The sequence below is a fragment of the Oncorhynchus mykiss genome, chromosome 27 (assembly GCF_013265735.2).
Source record: "Oncorhynchus mykiss isolate Arlee chromosome 27, USDA_OmykA_1.1, whole genome shotgun sequence".
In the NCBI taxonomy this organism is placed as follows: domain Eukaryota; kingdom Metazoa; phylum Chordata; class Actinopteri; order Salmoniformes; family Salmonidae; genus Oncorhynchus; species Oncorhynchus mykiss.
In genome coordinates, this window is record NC_048591.1 from 29,144,746 (window position 1) to 29,167,311 (window position 22,566).

General features: G+C 42.4%; 1 protein-coding gene across 3 annotated transcripts in view; it reads right to left on the minus strand.

The window, feature by feature from the left end:
* The window catches only part of LOC110507915 (solute carrier family 12 member 9), a 58,768-nt gene extending 36,951 nt beyond the window's left edge, over positions 1–21,817 (minus strand). Inside the window, exons 1-7 of one of the 3 annotated variants that reach the window (XM_036965310.1) lie at positions 21,546–21,817; positions 21,076–21,349; positions 8,659–8,793; positions 8,149–8,286; positions 7,244–7,561; positions 5,999–6,106; positions 5,805–5,916 (exon numbers count right to left, since the gene is read on the minus strand). In XM_036965310.1, the coding sequence (XP_036821205.1) occupies positions 5,805–5,916; positions 5,999–6,106; positions 7,244–7,561; positions 8,149–8,286; positions 8,659–8,793; positions 21,076–21,301 (1,037 nt within the window). In that variant the 5' untranslated portion in view covers positions 21,302–21,349; positions 21,546–21,817. Of the gene's footprint in view, positions 1–5,804; positions 5,917–5,998; positions 6,107–7,243; positions 7,562–8,148; positions 8,287–8,658; positions 8,794–21,075 lie in introns of all 3 variants that reach the window. The other 2 variants (XM_021588336.2, XM_036965311.1) reach the window with 2 other exon arrangements.
* Between the last annotated feature and the right edge of the window lie 749 nt (positions 21,818–22,566).

A 22,566-nucleotide genomic window follows, 5' to 3' on the forward strand; every position in this document is an offset into this window, starting at 1 on the left:
TCCCGCTTAAGACAGTACTCTTCCACGGGTCACTGTACTCTTCCACGGGTCACTGTACTCTTCCACGGGTCACTGTACTTTATGTACAACTGGAGGAGCAGTCAGTGTGTTTTCACATGTACAGTAACTACTAAGACAGTTCAGGATAAGGTTTAGATATGGTTGACACACCATCAAGTACCATAAAAGGACCTTGGAGGCAGTATCATTCATAAACCCTGTACATTTCCTCCATTTGGTCCGACTATCTAAGACCAATAACGTCACACTCCACTGCATGCCGGGCCCTGTCCAACAGCAATAAAGCAACACTAAACCAACAGCAGATAAGGACAGAGCTAGATAACAACCGGACTGAACACACTGAAGAAGGAAATACATTCTTGTTATCCTTTGTTCATATCCTGAAGTATGGATTGAAATGGACTCAATTTCCTCAGTGTAAAAAAGAATGTATGCGTGCATGCGAGAGGTACTGAGCGGTCCTGAATAACACTTCTCATGATCTAAATTGTGTAGAAATCAACCACCTCTGATTTCATGATCCAGTGTGTCTGATCAACTACTACATTATCCATCAACGACCACGTTTACATGCGCAAAGTATTCCACACAGTAGCTCAGCTGTTTACATGCACCTTTGATATCCCGCTCACGAGTATCCTATATCCATGAATAAAGTGAATATTCCTCATTTGACTTCTGTGATCGAAAAAGCCTTGGTTTCATGCATGTCAACATCAGAAGCCTCCTCCCTAAGTTTGTTTTACTCACTGCTTTAGCACACTCTGCTAACCCTGATGTCCTCGCCGTGTCTGAATCCTGGCTCAGGAAGGCCACCAAAAATTCTGAGATTTCCATACCCAACTATAACATTTTCCGTCAAGATAGAACTGCCAAAGGAGGAGGAGTTGCAGTTTACTGCAGAGAGAGCCTGCAAAGTAATGTCATACTTTCCAGGTCCATACCCAAACAGTTCGAACTACTAATTTTAAAAATTACTCTTTCCAGAAATAAGTCTCTCACTGTTGCCGCCTGCTACCGACCCCCCTCAGCTCCCAGCTGTGCCCTGGACACCATTTGTGAATTGATCGCCCCCCATCTAGCTTCAGAGTTTGTTCTGTTAGGTGACCTAAACTGGGATATGCTTAACACCTCGGCAGTCCTACAATCTAAGCTAGATGCCCTCAATCTCACACAAATCATCAAGGAACCCACCAGGTACAACCTTAAATCTGTAAACAAGGGCACCCTCATAGACGTTATCCTGACCAACTGGCCCTCCAAATATACCTCCGCTGTCTTCAACCAGGATCTCAGCGATCACTGCCTCATTGCCTGTATCCGCTACGGAGCCGCGGTCAAACGACCACCCCTCATCACTGTCAAACGCTCCCTAAAACACTTCTGTGAGCAGGCCTTTCTAATCGACCTGGCCCGGGTATCCTGGAAGGACATTGACATCATCCCGTCAGTTGAGGATGCCTGGTCATTCTTTAAAAGTAACTTCCTCACCATTTTAGATAAGCATGCTCCGTTCAAAAAATGCAGAACTAGGAACAGATACAGCCCTTGGTTCACTCCAGACCTGACTGCCCTCGACCAGCACAAAAATATCCTGTGGCGGACTGCAATAGCATCGAATAGTCCCCACGATATGTAACTGTTCAGGGAAGTCAGGAACCAATACACGCAGTCAGTCAGGAAAGCTAAGGCCAGCTTCTTCAGGCAGAAGTTTGCATCCTGTAGCTCCAACTCCAAAAAGTTCTGGGACACTGAAGTCCATGGAGAACAAGAGCACCTCCTCCCAGCTGCCCACTGCACTGAGGCTAAGTAACACGGTCACCACCGATAAATCCATGATTATCGAAAACTTCAACAAGCATTTCTCAACAGCTGGCCATGCTTTCCGCCTGGTTACTCCAACCTCAGCCAACAGCTCCCCCCCCCCCCCCCCCCCCCTGCAGCTACTCGCCCAAGCCTCTCCAGGTTCTCCTTTACCCAAATCCAGATTGCAGATGTTCTGAAAGAGCTGCAAAACCTGGACCCATACAAATCAGCTGGGCTTGACAATCTGGACCCTCTATTTCTGAAACTATCCGCCGCCATTGTCGCAACCCCTATTACCAGCCTGTTCAACCTCTCTTTCATATCGTCTGAGATCCCCAAGGAATGGAAAGCTGCCGCAGTCATCCCCCTCTTCAAAGGGGGAGACACCCTGGACCCAAACTGTTACAGACCTATATCCATCCTGCCCTGCCTATCTAAGGTCTTCGAAAGCCAAGTTAACAAACAGGTCACTGACCATCTCGAATCCCACCGTACCTTCTCCGCTGTGCAATCTGGTTTCCGAGCCGATCACGGGTGCACCTCAGCCACGATCAAGGTACTAAACGATATCATAACCGCCATAGATAAAAGACAGTACTGTGCAGCAGTCTTCATCGACCTTGGCAAGGCTTTCGACTCTGTCAATCACCATATTCTTATCGGCAGACTCAGTAGCCTCGGTTTTTCGGATGACTGCCTTGCCTGGTTCACCAATTACTTTGCAGACTGAGTTCAGTGTGTCAAATCGGAGGGCATGCTGTCCGGTCCTCTGGCAGTCTCTATGGGGGTACCACAGGGTTCAATCCTCAGGCCGACTCTTTTCTCTGTATATATCAATGATGTTGCTCTTGCTGCGGGCGATTCCCTGATCCACCTCTACGCAGACGACACCATTCTACATACTTCCGGCCCGTCCTTGGACACTGTGCTATCTAACCTCCAAACGAGCTTCAATGCCATACAACACTACTTCCGTGGCCTCCAACTGCTCTTAAATGCTAGTAAAACCAAATGCATGCTTTTCAACCGTTCGCTGCCTGCACCCGCACGCCTGACCAGCATCACCACCCTGGATGGTTCCGACCTTGAATATGTGGACATCTATAAGTACCTAGGTGTCTGGCTAGACTGCAAACTCTCCTTCCAGACTCATATCAAACATCTCCAATCGAAAATCAAATCAAGAATCGGCTTTCTATTCCGCAACAAAGCCTCCTTCACTCACGCCGCCAAACTTACCCTAGTAAAACTGACTTTCCTACCGATCCTCGACTTCGGCGATGTCATCTACAAAATTGCTTCCAACACTCTACTCAGCAAACTGGATGCAGTTTATCACAGTGCCATCCGTTTTGTCACTAAAGCACCTTATACCACCCACCACTGCAACTTGTATGCTCTAGTCGGCTGGCCCTCGCTACATATTCGTCGCCAGACCCACTGGCTCCAGGTCATCTACAAGTCCATGCTAGGTAAAGCTCCGCCTTATCTCAGTTCACTGGTCACAATGGCAACACCCATCCGTAGCACGCGCTCCAGCAGGTGTATCTCACTGATCATCCCTAAAGCCAACACCTCATTTGGCCGCCTTTCGTTCCAGTTCTCTGCTGCCTGTGACTGGAACGAATTGCAAAAATCGCTGACGTTGGAGACTTTTATCTCCCTCACCAACTTCAAACATCTGCTATCTGAACAGTTAACCGATCGCTGCAGCTGTACATAGTCTATCGGTAAATAGCCCACCCATTTTTACCTACCTCATCCCCATACTGTTTTTATTTATTTACTTTTCTGCTCTTTTGCACACCAATATCTCTACCTGTACATGACCATCTGATCATTTATCAATCCAGGTTAATAACCTGCAAAATTGTAATTATTCGCCTACCTCCTCATGCCTTTTGCACACAATGTATATAGACTCCCCCTTTTTTTTCTACTGTGTTATTGACTTGTTAATTGTTTACTTACTCCATGTGTAACTTTGTGTTGTCTGTTCACACTGCTATGCCTTATCTTGGCCAGGTCGCAGTTGCAAATGAGAACTTGTTCTCAACCAGCCTACCTGGTTAAATAAAGGTGAAATAAAAAAATAAAAAAAATGGGAAAGTAACAGAAATCTGGACACTGACTATAGACCTATAACCTCTCACATGTAGAGGAATATCATATGAACTCCTACAGAATTAACCATTTCTTGTAGTAGGCTTAAAATCAGATAACATGGGTTACATGTGTGTCTCGGGAACAGGAGTGGAGAAGAAGGATTTCGGTCTTTCAGCATCTCCAGAAAATGCAAATGCACATGTATTCTATATTTTACACTAACGTAAGCAGACAGTATTTCTACCACATATAATATGCACCCAAGGCAAACTGAAGTTTTATCAGAAAGGTGTTTCATCGTTTTCTCAGCTTTTAATTTCCTTAAAAACTGGCCAAACGGATGACATTTGGACATTTTGCACAGCGATAATCTTTTCACCGTTGTGGAGTTTCCTCCACGGTCCCTAACCAAACAGAGAACTTTACCGGTGTTAACTACATTACTATTTCATTCATTCTATGTAAGACATTCTGGTTAGCACTACTTTAGTGAGAAGCTGCATGTATCTAATTATAGTTGATAAACGGCCTACCAAATGCTGGAAATTATAAGCAGCAATGTATCTAAATTAGGGGTGGAAGTAGCCAAAGCCACTAGGCTATACGGTCCAGTAGGCTACGGTGTATCAGCAAAATTATTCCATAATTTATGGTGGATGGAAATGCACAGGTATAGCCTGCTTAAAAAAAAAACATTTTAAGTGATTTGTTTGATAATCAGATGAAAACATCCAACACCCATGATATTCAATTCGGACCCTGAGCAGACTGCAAAAACAACAGTAAACTGGATAAGATGTTTATATTTATGTTATTTATTTATCTGTTATTTTACCAGGTAAGTTGACTGAGAACATGTTCTCATTTGCAGCAACGACCTGGGGAATAGTTACAGGGGAGAGGAGGGGGATGAATGAGCCAATTGTAAACTGGGGATTATTAGGTGACCGTGATGGTTTGATGGCCAGATTGGGAATTTAGCCAGGACACCGGGGTTAACACCCCTACTCTTACAATAAGTGCCATGGGATCTTTAATGACCTCAGAGAGTCAGGACACCCGTTTAACGTCCCATCTGAAAGACGGCACCCTACACAGGGCAGTGATTGGGGCATTGGGATATTTTTTAAGACCAGAGGAAAGAGTGCCTCTTACTGGCCCTCCAACACCACTTCCAGCAGCATCTGGTCTCCCATCCAGGGACTGACCAGGACCAACCCTGCTTAGCTTCAGAAGCAAGCCAGCAGTGGTATGCTGCTGGCATACATGCCACAGTATCCCATCTAAGACCAGCATTTCCCAGGCATCTTATCCGGGTTTCTCATAACCGCGATACAAGCTTTTTCAGGTTATTATAAATGGGACATGTTAATATGCGTCACCTCAAAAACAATTCTTGAGTATCCCGAATAATAACGGGATTTTGGTGGGCATGTAAACACGGTCAATGAGTCAGCATATTTCCCTTCCCGTTCTATCTGCCAATGTCTGATCTACTGAGGGGGAGAGGGCGAAACAGGCAGATGGGAGGACAGGGAGGAGTATAATTGATGGCTGTATTGATTTCCAATGCATCTTTAAAGGGCCTTTTATGTCTCTTTAGCAACACTTGTGTTAGTGCCACATCAATACTGCACACTGGCACTGAGCTAGAGACGGGAGAGGGAGTGAGAAAAAGTGTGTCGGAGAGAGATAGAATTGTAAATGCGAGTATGTGTGTCTTTCATTGAGTGCATATGTTTGTCAAGTTTGAGTTGGATTGGGCCCGTGTGTTTGTGTGTGCCTATATCTGTATGTGAACATACATGTTACAGGTGTGTTTATCTACATAGATTACGCCCAAACTAGTGTGTGTGTGTGTGACTGACCGGTCACAGGAGCAGGCCACCATCAGACTGAGGAGGTTGTAGATGATGAAGGTGAAGATGACAGCTGTGATGGTTCCTCGAGGGATAGAGTAGCTAGGGTTCTTTAGGTCACCTGGGACACAGCACAACACCAGGTTAGACACAGACAATCACACAATCACACCGACTCCTTTGATCAAAAAACGATTTATTACCTGACATGTTGGATCCGGCCATGATGCCTGTGCAACCGTTAAACATGACCGCAAACACCGTGGCAAAGGACATCATGGTTCCTGTTGTGTAGTCCACAGCATAGTCAGCTAGGGGAGGGTTAGATATAAATTCAATCAGCTTCATGTTCAAATCCTCCCCGAATTCAGATATTAAACAACAAATTTATTTGATTAACATGCATGCCTCTTGCCTTTAAGGAGGACTTAGAATTCAAAAAGGACAGAAATGCTTCATCTGGCCATGTAAAGTTCAGATATAGCTTGTGGTACATACAGTTGAAGTCAGAAGTTTACATACATTTAGGTTGGAGTCATTAAAACTAGTTTTTCCACCACTCCACAAATTTCTTGTTAACAAACTATAGTTTTGGCAAGTAGGTTAGGACATCTACTTTGTGCATGACAAGTTATTTTTCCAACAATTGTTTACAGACAGATTATTTAACTTATAATTAATTGTATCACAATTCCAGTAGGATTTCCACCCTGAATATAAATCCTTCAGCTCAGTAGTCAGGTTGATACGTTACGGTGGAAATGGGGAGCCAAAGGATATTTACAAGACCTACTAATTACAACTAAATAATCAATTACCTTTTTCACTGCCAGCAACCCTGGTAAACATTCAGTAAATCAAGAGGCTAAGGCTATAAATGGTGTGTGGGTGTGTGTGATAAACCAGTAAATTCTGCCACCATAAAGTATGCATTACTGACATGAGACGTCACTCACATATGCTCACCTTAATAATTATTTGCTATATTCATTCCTTAAAGATGCATTATGCACAAATTGCTCCACCATTTCCTGGTTGCTAAAATTTTAATAGTTAGCCTAATTTCAGTTTATGTGAGAAAACAAGCAAGCATAGTGTAGAGAATTTTGTACAAATTTAAACAGCTGTGAAATATATTTTCCATAACCAAAATATTGCATTTTCAGCTGTTTGAAGCTGGTGTACAAAACCCAACGTAAAAGATGCAAAAACTAAACTCAAGAACACGAAGCATAGCGCGCACAGATCAGATCTACTGCTTTTTAGATTTGCTTTCAATGAGAAAGAAATGTGTGTTATAGAGCTTTCAATGTGAATTTGGTAGTGGCGCCCAAAAAGTGATATATTGCAGCCTTAAATCAAGTGAAATTATATTTAAAATGACACATACACATGTGTGCTTAATGCACTGTATGTTGGTGAGTAGCGCACACACACCCCTTACTCACCATCCAGGTTTCCCAGCAGTGTGTCCAGTTTAAAGCCGGTAAAGTTGGCCATGTTGGGTGGCTGTGGCCCTGTGTTGTTGTGGACGGGCAGGGCGGCAGGCAGGAGGATGGTACGCGGGCGCATGGCGAAGAAGCTGATGAAGATGCTGGCCAGCACAATCATGACCACCAGGAAGATGAGGAAGGAGGCCTTGGCATAGATCTCTGCCCCCACCAGACACACAAGCAGGCAGAGGAGGAGGATGCCGGTGGCATAGAGCAACGACCACCAATACCCAGCTGGCAACACCTGGAGGGAACCCGCTGGGCTCACCCCATCTGGAGTGGGAAGGAATGGATGGTGGTGAATAGGTTAAAAGGTGTAGGGGGTTAATGAGAGAGTGAAGGAATGAGGGTGAAAGGGTGAAAGCTGAAACAGACCATGAAAGGTCACAAAGGGTGGGAATCCAATTCAGTTTGATTTAAATTTATTCAGTTTAATTCAATGAGCATTAACATGGGAATGCAATGCATTAGTAGCCATTGTGAAATCAGATTAGTTTTAGATCAAATACAAAAATACTAGAAAACTAGTCTGTCAATGTAAACATAGCGCAGGTTGGCATTTATTGGGATGGCTCATGTACTGGAGGCAGCTCTGCAGGGCAGTCACTAGCTGTTACAGCCAAAAAGTAATAAAATCAGATTTTAAACCGCACCACACTTCCAACATTATGCCTAACCTTAAATTAAGACCAAAAAGTACATTTTTGTTTTCATCAATTTTTACAATATATAGCCAATCTTGACTTGACCGCTGGCCCATCTTGTGGAAATCACACAGCTCTGCCTCCAGGACAAGATCTATCCCAAAAAACATTGACCTTCAAACAAAGCAGGAAAAGGGAGAGAGTACGGCTGTATACCTTCTGGAAGCCCGAAAGTTGCTACTATGGCCTCAACCAGACCCAGTATATAGAGGGCACTGCTACACACATTAGCCAGGAAGAACATAACACCTAGACTGCCCCCAAACTCTGGCCCTAATGCACGACTTATCATGTCTAGGGGAGGAGGGAGTTAAGGCTGGGTCAACGTGTGTGTGTGAGAGAGAGTGTGTGTTTGTATGTGCACACTAAAGTGTAGTGAAGGCACTGAAAGAATAGGCACAGACATACACACACACCCACCTCTCACACACACAATGTGTCTTACAGATAAAAATGAAAGCAATCCCAGCCATTCACTGGCACACACACACCGATACCTGAACGAATGCAATGCTACATTAATGAAATAGAAAGAACACTGAGGTGGAGTGTGTGTAAAGTATATGGGTGGTGTGAGAAAGGCATTCATACATCGCCTGAAATAATATGTCTATACATCTGACTATCATATTCAGCTGTGTGTGTGTGTATTGCTGAGGAGGATACAGTAGGCCCCTCCTGCGTCCAGGGCTCCATTGGTTGAGATGGCACACACAGACAGCACGGTCATACTGATGATGAAGTAGGCCACTAAGAACATGGCTATGGCCTGATACAGCCCACACTGGCCCACCACGAAACCTGAGGAGGAGAGAACACAAGGGCCACACTATGGTTAAACAACACAACAAATTCAAATGATCTCAAAGTCCCTAACGGGAACTGGGTTTGGTGATTTAACAAGTGGTGGAACAACTTTCCTACAGGAAGTTGAAACTGGAATTTACAGTAATTGTCTATAAGAACATGCAGTGGGGAATTCTCATTAGCTTTCACCTTAACTACACAGTTGAGACAGCAGTTTGACCCACCTCCCTCATACAGAGTCATGTCATTATTAACCAAAACATCATGCCAAGGCATTCAGATTACAGGTCGACCAATTAATTAGAATGGCCGATTAATTAGGGCCGATTTCAAGTTTTCGTAACAATCGGAAATCGGTATTTTTGGGAGCCAATTGGAAAAAAAAAAAAAAAAACATTTACTTAACTAGGCAAGTCAGTTAAGAACACTCTTATTTTCAATGACGGCCTAGGAACGGTGGGTTAACTGCCTCATTCAGTGGCAGAAAGACATATTTTCACCTTGTCCGTTCGGGGGATCCAATCTTGCAACCAGTTAACTAATCCAACACAATAACGACCTACCTCGCTCTCGTTGCACTCCACAAGGAGACTGCCTGTTACGTGAATGCAGTAAGCCAAGGTAAGTTGCTAGCCAGCATTAAACTTATCTTATAAAAAACAATCATAATCACTAGTTAACTACACATGGTTGATGATATTACTAGATATTATCTAGCGTGTCCTGCGCTGCATATAATCTGACTGAGCATACAAGCATACAAGTATCTAAGTATCTGACTGAGCGGTGGTAAGCAGAAGCAGGCGCGTACACATTCATTCAAACAGCACTTCCGTGCGTTTTGCCAGCAGCTCTTCGTTGTGCGTCAAGCATTGCGCTGTTTATGACTTCAAACCTATCAACTCCCGAGATGAGGCTGGTGTAACCAATGTGAAATGGCTAGCTAGTTAGCGCGCGCTAATAGCGTTTCAAACGTCACTCGCTCTGAGCCTGTGGTTGTTTCCCTTGTTCTACATGGGTAACGCTGCTTCAAGGGTGGCTGTTGTCGACGTGTTCCTGGTTTGAGGCCAGGTAGGAGCGACGAGAGGGACTGAAGCTATTCTGTTACACTGGCAATACTAAAGTGCCTATAAGAACATCCAATAGTCAAACGTTAATGAAATACAAATGGTATAGAGGGAAATGGTCCTATAATTCCGATAATAACTACAACCTAAAACTTCTTACCTGGGAATATTGAAGACTCATGTTAAAAGGAACCACCAGCTTTCATGTTCTGAGCAAGGAACTGAAACGTTAGCTTCCTTACATATATTGCACTTTTACTTTCTTCTCCAACACTTTATTTAAACCAAATTGAACATGTTTCATTATTTACTTGAGGCTAAATTGATTTTATTGATCTATTATATTAAGTTAAAATAAGTGTTTGTTCAGTATTGTTGTAATTGTCATTATTACAAAGAAATACTTTATTTTATTTATAAAAAATAAAAAAAATGAAATGATTATTATTATTTTTTTATTATCATTTTTTTTAATTGGCCGATTTAAATCGGTATCGGCTTTTTTGGTCCTCCAATAATCGGTATAGGCGTTGAAAAATCATAATCGGTCAACCTCTAATTCAGATACGTTTAAGAAATGTTGTTGAATGTCACACAAAATCAGTTTAGACTGACAATATTTTTTATTGATAATAGCCTATGGCAAAATACCAAACTTCTACAATGTTACTATTTCCTTGCAACATTCAACAATAGGTCAAAATGCATAACAAGTTATTTCATGCTTTTAACAAAAACAGAACTCTTCCAATTCACTGGGCAGCACTCCTATTGCTCTTATGCATTGTTGAAACAGAAGCACTATATTGTTCCAGATAAGACCCAATGCACTGCAGTGCTTATGTTATGTGGAATGGTATTATTGTCTCTCAAACTGGTGGCTGTTCAGCCTGTGCGTGTCTACTACACAGCAGCAGAGGTATGAGACAAGGGGCAAAACAGAGGGGGGAGCACATCAAGGCAGGAGAGAGAACACAGAGACCAGTTTACTTACCATGTGATAGAATGAAACACCTCTAAACAAAGAAAACAGATGAGAGATATTAATGAATGGGGATTGTATTTGTAAACATATCTTCGTAATATGTGTGATTACATTAGAGATACTGTTGTCATTATTGCCATCAGATATTGGACTTCGAGCTCTGCATCATGTGAACGTGATTAATGGCTCGAGACTGAAGTTATGGTGCGAGGCAATAAAGCCATTTCTTCCAAGAGCTAGAACTACATTTTATTCCAAGTTAGTCCACTTCAAACTACTCTATTCCGCCAATAAGAAAATGGTTGTCTTACATATTATTTCACATTTATTATCATGACTATGACCGCCATAACAGTCCATATTCCCAATGTGTCCTGGGATGCACTCACTCCAGTAGGCCCTCTCCGTTAACCTACTTTTTCTCCATACCTCTCAGGAGTTCATACCCTTGTGCTGTAACACATCAAGGGACTTTCCAAGTGGTACAAGGGTCATTCCACCAAGTGTAACGTGGTAAAAAATGGTTTGATTTCAACTAATTTCAGGATTGTCATAAAGAGCACATTCAACACATTATTCCCATCTCAAGCGGTTAAAAACAAAAAATGCCTATAGTAAGTGCCAAGTTGAAGATTACAGGGTTGAAGATTTCACCTTAAATCATCCATAAATCCATCTGTGACAGGGGTAGTCAAAGCATGATGTGTGTATCAGGGAGTAGCAACTGAACGCAGAATTGCTAAAACATTTCAAGCTTGTCTATCTATGTCAGGGTTGAAGTGTTCTGCTCAACCTGCTTCGTTTTCCACCAGAAAATGGCCAATGAGAATAGAACCAGCTCACCTGCTTTTACATGGTTTAAAAAGGAATAGGTTCACCATAATAAAACGAGAGTTTAGTTCATGTAACAGGGTTGACCTTAAAATGATGGACAGATGTAAATGAATCACTACCGAATAAAACATACAAGTTAAATGGGTTTCCATCGCATTTTCAACTTTACTGATCTCATATTTATTTTCTTTACATTACATATAGTGAGTACGCCACCTCTCGAATTGGCATGTGTTCTAACCAGGGGCATCACTGGGGACAGGGGGGACATGACACCCCCCCCCACATTCTGAATGAAGTGATGACACTGTAGATACTCAGACATTTTTTCAGCGCAATGTTTTTATTAGTCAGTATAGCAATGTAACTTTATTGATCTGTCAGTTTCCCTAGCTAATTCCCTACTTTTCACACTGACAATGTATAAACAGCTCTACAGGCTTCACTGTTATGGTGCACAGTCAGTACACAAGACTATGCTCATCATGTCTTAGCAGGATCAGATGGTGACAGGTGTCCCTGCAGGGTCATACAGCCAGGGAAGACCAGTTTTCAGAGCGCAGGTGAATTTTGCAGTATATTATAACAATCAATCAGTGAATGGATACAAAGTTCCATCTTGAGTTGATGGGTAGGCTACAGTCTGGGATCTGGGAATAATGGTCATTTAAATTATTGAGCCATTATATTATCTAAGAATAGAATCAATGTATAAATGTACACCAAGCTAATTATTTGTAATGCTTCATCTGAGCAGGATCAGATGGTGACAGGGGTCTCAGTGTCAGGCAGCCAGGGAAGACCAGTCTGTGACTTCACTGAGGGGAACCTTTTTACAGATACAACACTTTATTCTCTCTTGTGCAGTAAACACTGGACAAGACAGACGCTTCAAAGATTGAACCTATTGTAAGGCAGTCTGGCAAACCTCTAAAGCTGATTTACAAAATATATCAAGGGTTGATAGAGGCTTTTCCAGATGACAAAACATGTCAAACAAAAATGTGAGGAAGACCTGGGAGACTGATGATGATGGTGAATGGAAACAGATGTGTTTGAATGCTCCGTCATGTTCATATAATCTCAGACAGTTTTAGACCATCCATAGAACGTAGTATATGCCAACGAAACTAAATGCCATTCACTCAGAAAGAGTATTATTCTGTTGGAGGAGTAAAGCACAAAACGGGACAAATATGCATATGTTGTGGTCTCATGAAGGCGGGCTGAATTCTGGCAAAGAGTATGTTCTTTTATCTCAGCATGTCTACAGATTGTCCCCGTTTTTGTTTGCTTGCAAACGTTGATACTGGAGAAACTGTGCAACCTTGCATTTATAGCAGCTAAGAAATGCATTGCCATTAATTGGAAGGTTGGTTGTCCTCCAACAATGTAACAATGGATGGCAGAAACATCAAGTTAAGTATCACTAGATTTGATTTATTACAAGATTAAGGGTATACTGTGCAACTTTCATGAGGTCTGGCTGCCTTATATGGAATACAGTACGACAAAAGGAGACTAGATGGAAAACATGCCCACTTCAAGGGAGATACCTATTTAGGCAATTTGTAGCTGCTGGACTGCTCAGTCCTGGCCCTGGGGTTCTGCCATACTGTTGGTTGTCGCTCTGGCATTGGCCTAACACATCTGGAACCAATAACGTATGTTTCACTAAGATCCTAAAGCTGAGTTGGGTCGCTGCAGGGCGGTGGTCCCATAGGGGCAGGATGGGGTGATTCCAGCTATATTGTGTGCAAGTAAAAATAGCTCTACAGTACTAAACTCAGCAAAAAAATAAAAATCCCTTTTTCAGGACCCTGTCATTCAAAGATAATCCCCCCAAAAATTGTGCCTCAGGCATGCTGCAAGGAGCCATGAGGACTGCAGATGTGGCCAGGGCAAGAAATTGCGAGACGCCTAAGTGATAGGAGAATTATGTTCTCCAGGTACATCACCATATTTAATTATATTACTCTGTCTGCAAACCAGAATTTGTAAGATCCTGGTCGAATGAAACAGACGGAGGCCCAGCTAAATAGTCAAAGGTTTATTCACGGAACGTTCTGAAGTCAAGAATACAACATCAATTCTTTTTATACCGACTTCTCACGCCCACACAAACATACGCACACACTCGCTGTCTCACTACCCAGCCGACAGAGATAGTGACTTTGTCCTTGAGACGTACTCCCCGTTCTCTCCCAAATCTCTAGTCAGGTCGGCACCGAGCTCAGACAGTCTGTTTAAAATACCAAAGGCATATTGTTTTACCCTAATTCTGACTAGGACTACACATGTATTGATTATGATTTCATACATTCTAATCAATTCCATACAATTATATGTTTCAGGGCGGAATATTCTAATCATTCAATTAACAGACAATTTTCACCTATCACTAAGACAGCGCTACAGGGAGCCAGGACAGACAACTGATCGTCCTCTCAGTGGCAGACCATGTGTAACAAAACGCCTGTACAGGATCAGTACATTGGAACATCACACCTGCGGGACAGGTACAGGATGGCAACAACAACTGCCTGAGTTACTCCAGGAACGCACAATCCCTCCATCAGTGCTCAGACCGTCCGTAATAGGTTGAGAGAGGCTGGACTGAGGTCTTGTAGGCCTGTTGTCTGATGAGGACCTGCCTTACATCACCGGCAACAACGTCACCTATGGGCACAAGCCCACTGTCGCTGGACCAGACAAGACACGCAAAAAGTGCTCTTCACTGATGAGTCACAGTTGTGTCTCACCAGGGGTGATGATCAGATTTGCGTTTATCGTTGAAGGAATGAGCATTACACCGAGGCCTGTACTCTGGAGCGGGATCGATCACAGCATCATCGGACTGAGCTTGTTGTCATTGCAGGCAATCTCAACTCTCCTATTCAGCATGTAAAATGCATATTCAAAAGGATTCAGATCTGGTAATTGACTCAGCCAGTCAAGGATTTTCCACTTTTTGGCCATCAAAAACTCCTTCGTTGCTCTAGCAGTATGTTCAGGGTCATTGTCTTGTTGCATGATGAAGTGCCGTCGAATGAGTTGGTTTTATTTGGTTTTGCATTTCGTTTTATCTGAGCAGATAAAATATCTGTAGAATTCATTGTTCTACTTCTGTCTGCAGTCACATTATCGATGAAGACAAGTGAGCCTGTTCCACTGGCAGCCATACAGGCCCAAGCCATAACGCCCCCTCCGCCATGTTTCATGGATGAGGTGGTATGCTTTGGATCATGGGCATGTCTTTTTTTCTCCTCACTTTCCTCTTTCCATCACTCTGGTACATGTTAATCTTTGTCTCATCTGTCCACAACACTTTTCTCCAGAACTCTTGGGGCTCTTTTAGGTGCTTTTTAGCAAATGGTAATCTGGCTTATCAGTGGTTTGCATTAGAGGTTGACCGATTAATCGGAATGGCCGATTAATTAGGGCCGATTTCAAGTTTTCATAACAATAGGAAATCGGTATTTTTGGGCCCCGATTCGCCGATTTTTCTTCTTCTTTTTTACACCTTTATTTAACTAGGCAAGTCAGGTAAGAACACATTCTTATTTTCAATGACGGCCTAGGAACGGTGGGTTAACTGCCTGTTCAGGGGCAGAAAGACAGATTTTCACCTTGTCAGCTCGGGGGATCCAATTTTGCAACCTTACAGTTAACTAGTCCAACACAATAACGACATGCCTCTCTCTCGTTGCACTCCACAAGGAGACTGCCTGTTACGCAAATGCAGTAAGCAAAGGTAAGTTGCTAGCTAGCATGAAACTTATCTTATAAAAAACAATCAATCAATCACTAGTTAACTACACATGGTTGATGATATTACTGGATATGATCTAGCGTGTCCTTTGTTGCATATAATCTGACTGAGCATACAAGCATCTAAGTATCTGACTGAGCGGTGGTAGGCAGAAGCAGGCGCGTAAACATTCATTCAAACAGCACTTTTGTGCGTTTTGCCAGCAGCTCTTCGTTGTGCGTCAAGCATTGCGCTGTTTATGACTTCAATCCTATCAACTCCCGAGATGAGGCTGGTGTAACCGAAGTGAAATGGCTGGCTAGTTAGCACGCACTAAAAGCGTTTCAAACTTCACTCGCTCTGAGCCTTGGGGTGGTTGTTCCCCTTGCTCTGCATGGGTAACGCTGCTTCGATGTGGTGGCTGTTGTCGTTGTGTTGCTGGTTTGATTCCAGGGAGGAGCGAGGAGAGGGACGGAAGCTATACTGTTACACTGGCAATACTAAAGTGCCTATAAGAACATCCAATAGTCAAAGGTTAATGAAATACACATGGTATAGAGGGAAATACTCCTATAATAACTACAACCTAAAACTTCTTACCTGGGAATATTGGAGACTCATATTAAAAGGAACCACCAGCTTTCATATGTTCTCATGTTCTGAGCAAGGAACTGAAACGTTAGCTTTCTTACATGGCACATATTGCATTTTCACTTTCTTCTCCAACACTTTGTTTTTGCAATATTTAAACCAAATTTAACATGTTTCATTATCTAATTGAGGCTAAATTGATTGTATTGATGTATTATATTAAGTTAAAATAAGTGTTTGTTCACCGATTGCTGATTAATCGGTATCGGCTTTTTTGGCCCTCCAATAATCGGTATCTGTATCAGCATTGAAAAATCATAATCGGTCGACCTCTAGTTTGCATCTTGTAGTGTACCCTCTGTAGTCCTGCTGGTGTGGTCTTCTACGTATGGTAGACTTTGACACATCTACACCTGCATCCAGGAGAGTGTTTCTGATCTGTTGGGCTGTTGTCCGGGGGGTTTTCTTCACCATAGAGAGTATTCTCCGGTCATCCACTACAGTCTACTGGCTCTTTTGACATAATTGAGTTCACCGGTTGTTTTTTTCTTGTTAATGATGAACCAAACTGTTGACTTGGGCATGCCCAGGGTTTTTGCAATGTTCCTGATTGATTTTCATTTCTGAGCCTTATGACGGCCAGCTTAATTTGCATCGACACTGCTATCTTCCTCATGTTGTCACACCCCAACAACAACCTCCAAAGGCAATAGCTTAGTCTAGAATCAATACTTTTCATCAACAGCTCTCCTGCATTCACTAACGGCACAAATTAATACACCTGCCTAACAACACACATCTGAAGCCAATTAAAAAAAAAACTTGTAGTACCTTAAAATGGTGGGACCATGTACAAAAAGGTGCTATCATTTCTAAACGGTTCATCCGATATGTATGAAAATACCCTCAAATTAAAGCGGAGTCTGCATGTCACTCTCATTGTTATTGTTTCCTTTCAAAGTGCTAGAGTACAGAACCAAAATAACAAAAAAAATGGTCACTGTCCAATGAATTATGTAGATATTCCAATTATTATTTATCTGCTGTTTCCAGCTACAACAGTCATTTACAACATTAGCAATGTCTACACTGCATTTCTGATCAACTTGATCTTATTTTAATGCACAAAAAAAGTGATTTTCTTCCAAAAAACAAGGACATTTACTGACTTTAAAAAATATATAGTTGATATGGCTGACTTGCTTAAAACTTCTATGGGCTGAGATCCCGCTAACGGGATCGATATGACAACAGCCAGTGAAAGTGCAGGGCGCCAAATTCAAAACAACAGAAATCCCATAATTAAAATTCCTCAAAAATAGTAGTATTTCACACCATTTTAAAGATACACTTCTTGTTAATCCCACCACAGTGTCTGATTTCAAATAGGCTTTACGGCAAAAGCACCACAAACAATTATGTTAGGTCAGAGCCAAGTCACTTTTTTTCCAGCCAAAGAGAGGAGTCACAAAAAAATCAGAAAGAGATCAAATGAATCACTAACCTTTGATGATCTTCATCAGATGACACTTATAGGACTCCATGTTACACAATACATATATGTTTTGTTCAATAAAGTTCATATTTATATAAAAAAATGTCGGTATATATTGGCGCGTTGTGTTCAGTAGTTCCAAAAACATCCAGTGATTTTGCAGAGAGCCACATGAATTTACAGAAATACTCATTATAAATGTTGAGGAAAATACAAGTGTTATGCATGGAACTTTAGATACACTTCTCCTTAAGGCAACCGCTGTGTCAGATTTCAAAAAAGCTTTACGGAAAAATCAAACCATGCTATAATCTGAGTTCGGCGCACCAAACAAGCCAAAAAGATATCCGCCATATTGTGCAGTCAACATTAGTCAGAAATAGCATTATAAATATTCACTTGATGATCATCAGAATGCACTCCCAGGAATCCCAGTCCCACAATAAATGTTTGTTTTGTTCGATAATGTCCATCATTTATGTCCAAATAGCTACTTTTGTTAGCACGTTTTGTCACGAAGCGCGTTCACTAAGAGCAGACGAAATGTAAAAAAGTTCCGTTACAGTCCGTAAAAACATGTCAAACGATGTATAGAATCAATCTTTAGGATGTTAACATAAATCTTCAATAATGTTCCAACCGGAGAATTCCTTTGTCTGTAGAATTGTGATGGTACGCAAGCTACCTCTCACGTGAACGAGCTCAAAGCATTCTGCCAGACCTCTGACTTATTCCCCTCTCATTCGCCCCCACTTTACAGTAGAAGCATCAAACTAGGTTCTAAAGACTGTTGACATCTAGTGGAAGCCATAGGAAGTGCAACATGACCAATATCCCACTGTATCTTCAATAGGGAATGAGTTGGAAAATGACTAACCTCAGATTTCCCACTTCCTGTTAGGATTTTATCTCAGGTTTTTGCCTGTCATATGAATTCTGTTATACTCACAGACATCATTCAAACAGTTTCAGAAACTTCAGAGTGTTCTTTCCAAATATACTAATACTATGCATATATTAGCAACTGGGACTGAGTAGCAGGCAGTTTACTCTGGGCACCTTATTCAGCCAAGCTACTCAATACTGCCCCCTAGCCATAAGAAGTTAAACAAATGTGCTTTCTACTGACAATTGAGATGTCGTCCCCTTATGCCATAGTTTGTACAAGCGGATAAGAGGCTATTCGTAATTTTGATTAAGACATTAACGAGCAAGCTAGGACGGACGTAGTCAGTATAACTATTTGTTCAGCACTTTGAAATGAACAGTGACAGAATTAAGAACATGGGCCATTCTTACAGTGTTCTCCCTGTACACCAGTCAGAACCATAGGATAAATAAAGGGGGCATATAAGCAGACAATGAAAGCTCTTACAACATTCAATGATTACATTTATCAAAAACAGATCACAGGCTACATGTTCACCACCAAGTCAGAACAGTAGGCAAAATTAAGAGGTGAAAAATAAACAAATTATTAGGGTGAGGCACATGGGCTACTAACATCTTACTACACAACATACACGTAGTATTACTTTCTTAGCTACAGTATGCATATATCCCTGGCATATTACAATTTATGCAGCAGCATACCAGACACTTTTGGAGTCATCTTGTTGTGCTGTGCTCACTTGAACAAGAAGGTGGCACAGCGGTCCTTCTTGGGCAAACGTTTTCATCAAAGTCTGGGATTCTCTGGATTTATGGTGCTTTCAAGACAACTGGGAACTCGAATATATAGAAAGGTTGAATCATGATGACGTCACTGATCTTCAGGTCGTAGCTCTAGAAAGAGGCAGCGTTATGAATTTACAATTCCGAGTTGGATGAAAGTCCAAAATATATTTTCCCAGTCGTAGCTTGTTTTTCCCCCCGAGGTCCCAGTTGTCTTGAACTCGCTAAAATCAGATTTTGCAGTTCCAAGTTAACAGTTGTTTTGAGCTTGGCACAAATCATGCTTCATTGACAGCATGGCCAATGTTGAATGTTTATCATTTTAAACTAGGAAAAGAGAACGTCACCGGTCATCTAGCCATCGCCGATCCATTTTTCATGTCTTGTTTTCACACACACCTGGTTTCAATTCCCTAATTACATGTTGTATATTTTCCCTCTGTTTCCCCCCCATGTCCTTGTCGGGAATTGTTTATTTATGTTTCCTCCTGCTCGGTTTGCACCCAGTGTAAGGCTCCTAGGCACCTGCCCAGAGGTAAGTTACAACCCTTACCCGTTACACAATGGCCCGTGGTTGCACCTGTCGGTGGGTTTCATAACCGATCTTCCACCTTCACAGGGTAACACCACGATCCTGGTCGTTGTGGATAGTTTTTCTAAGTCCTGTCGTCTCCTCCCTTTGCCCGGTCCCCCTACGGCCCTATGAACTGCGGAGGCCCTGTTTACTCACGTCTTCCGGCACTATGGGGTGCCTGAGGATATAGTGTCTGATCGGGGTCCCCAGTTCACGTCGAGGGTCTGGAGGGCGTTCATGGAACGTCTGGGCGTCTCGGTCAGCCTTACCTCAGGATTTAACCCCAGGAGTAACGGGCAGGTGGAGAGAGTTAACCAGGATGTGGGTAGGTGTCTGAGGTCTTATTGCCAGGACCGGCCGGGGGAGTGGGCAGCGTTCGTGCCCTGGGCAGAGATGGCCCAGAACTCACTCCGCCACTAACCTCTCCCCCTTCCAGTGTGTATTGGGGTATCAGCCGGTTCTGGTGCCTTGGCATCAGTCATTTAAAAATGTTTTATGCTAAAAATGTGGGGCTCAAATGAGCCCTGAACGTCATGTCGCCACTGCAATCATTTAAGCATATTTAATAATGATCTCTTACCTAGATGACTGTGGCCATTTTTGCTTACTTTTTGTTGTTCTAAATAGAGATGGCTAGGAGGGCCATATTAGATTGTGTAGAAATGCAAGGAAAATAGCTTCAGATGCCCCCCAAAATTGAGAGGACCCCCAAATTCCCAACCAAGTAATGTTCCCCCACTTCTAAAACCAAAGTTGGTATCTGCCCGCTTTTGGCTAGAGCGCACATATAGCCTACATAATGACAAAAGACCGAGATTATTTTGTTAAAAGACAGCCAAACATCGACGATCAAATCACCAGAATAAGACCCTCGATATTTATAGAAAAGTCGCATTAAACTCATTACCTTGCACTTTCACCACCCTGTGAACTTCATAACTTTCTTAATCTGTATTCTAATCATTTCATTCATTTTACCAACACAAGAAGATCCCACTTTGTCTAGTGTATTGTTTTTATCGACATTTGGAAAGTTTACCGAAAAAAATTGTTCCCATCAGGCCTGTATTTTTATTCAAGAATGTTGAAAAAATATATTTAACGTTAACATTTTTTTCCCACATTCTGGCTTGTAGAGGTCGTGAGTTAACTTTCCTGATTCCCACTTTAATTTATGCCCGATGTAGAATTCGATGGAATTCAAAGTCGGGTTTCCAGGCAACAACTGGCTCAAATTTACCAACATGGGCCTAAAATAAAGCTATGTTGTGGACACTATCATAAATAACCGTAGGCTATACTCACCAATTCGTAGGAAGACCACCACGCTGAACATAGACAGTAAGGTGGGTATCACCACCCCAAAGAATGTGGAGAGTTTTTTGGGACGACTGTGGTGCGCCGACTTCAGTCTGGAAAAAGCCAGGGACTGCTCCACAGTCTCCCCAGACAGACATGCATGATGCTCCCCCGACTGCTCATTGACGCTTGTGGAGAGACGATAGTGCAGGAGCGGTGTCCTCTCCGACATGGCGAAGCTGCTGTTGGCTACTAGGACTAGCCAGAACTTCAGAACACCCTGCCACCAATTGTTTCGACTTTATCAACTAAACTAGTTTCTAGAGTTCACTCCCAAACGTAGAAGCAAAAATCAGTTCGCGTGACTTTACTAAGACATGATTTTCTCAATAATGTAACCAGACGCTGGACAACATTGTCACGGGCCAATCGTTGAAGTCTGAATGTTAATCAATAAAGTGATATAGAATGCCTACCTCGACATCATAAATACATGTTCTCCTCGTGTGGCCTAACTCCACTCGAACTCAGAGGCAGCACTATCTTGTCGTGGGCCTACATTAAAAACCACACATTTTCGTAAAAGTTGTCTTTAGCGTTACCATTATTGCCACTTTCCAACAATCCGTGAGCGTTGTGAACCCAGCGACATCTAGGTCATGTAATCATACATCACATTTTCAAAATAAAAGTTATTAAGCAACCTAATTTAGCAGGGGTAAAAGAAACGCCTGAGCGGAGTTCCCACGTTTGGTTTTCACAGGAAAGGGAACCTAGGTTGAAGGTATTGTATCCCTGAAAATCAGATGCACCAGGTTGTTTCCAATGCCAGAAAACCAGATGCATCCAATGCCAATGACGCTAAGGGTGAATCTAAAATTGCTTAAACATACATTTATCCAAAATACAAACAATATATTATTGAAATCAAATAACAAACTTTGAAAGTCCCAAGTATGTATGCTGCAATAGCCTATGTGCCAGGTTGTTATCTGGTGTACTGTGATCTTAGAAATGCTCTCTAGGACCATGCCTCAGGACTACCTGGCCTGACGACTCCTGGCTGTCCCCTTCCCCAGTACATCCAGTTGTGCTGCTGATCCAGTTGTACTGTTCTGCCTGCAACTGGGGACCCCTGACCTGATTCATCGGGTGTGCTACCTTGTCCCGGACCTGCTGTCTCTCTCTCTCTTTCCCGGACCTGCTGTCTTGACCTCTGAATACATAGCTATGAAAAGCCAACTGACATTGACTTCTGAAGTGTTGAACTGTTGCACCCTCTAAATAGTTTTTTTCATTTTAGCTCTACACATCACATTTCTACTGTACCATTTAAACTACAGAAGTTGTCAGCCCTGTACATCTGCTTAGTATTGTACTTTTAAAACTATAAAAGTTGTTGTTTTGGAATGCTCAGACCCTCTACTAATGGGATCCTGTGTCATACCGTGAAGATTTGTGACATTGGGGTATTTTTTAGAGAGCTGTAAATAAGGC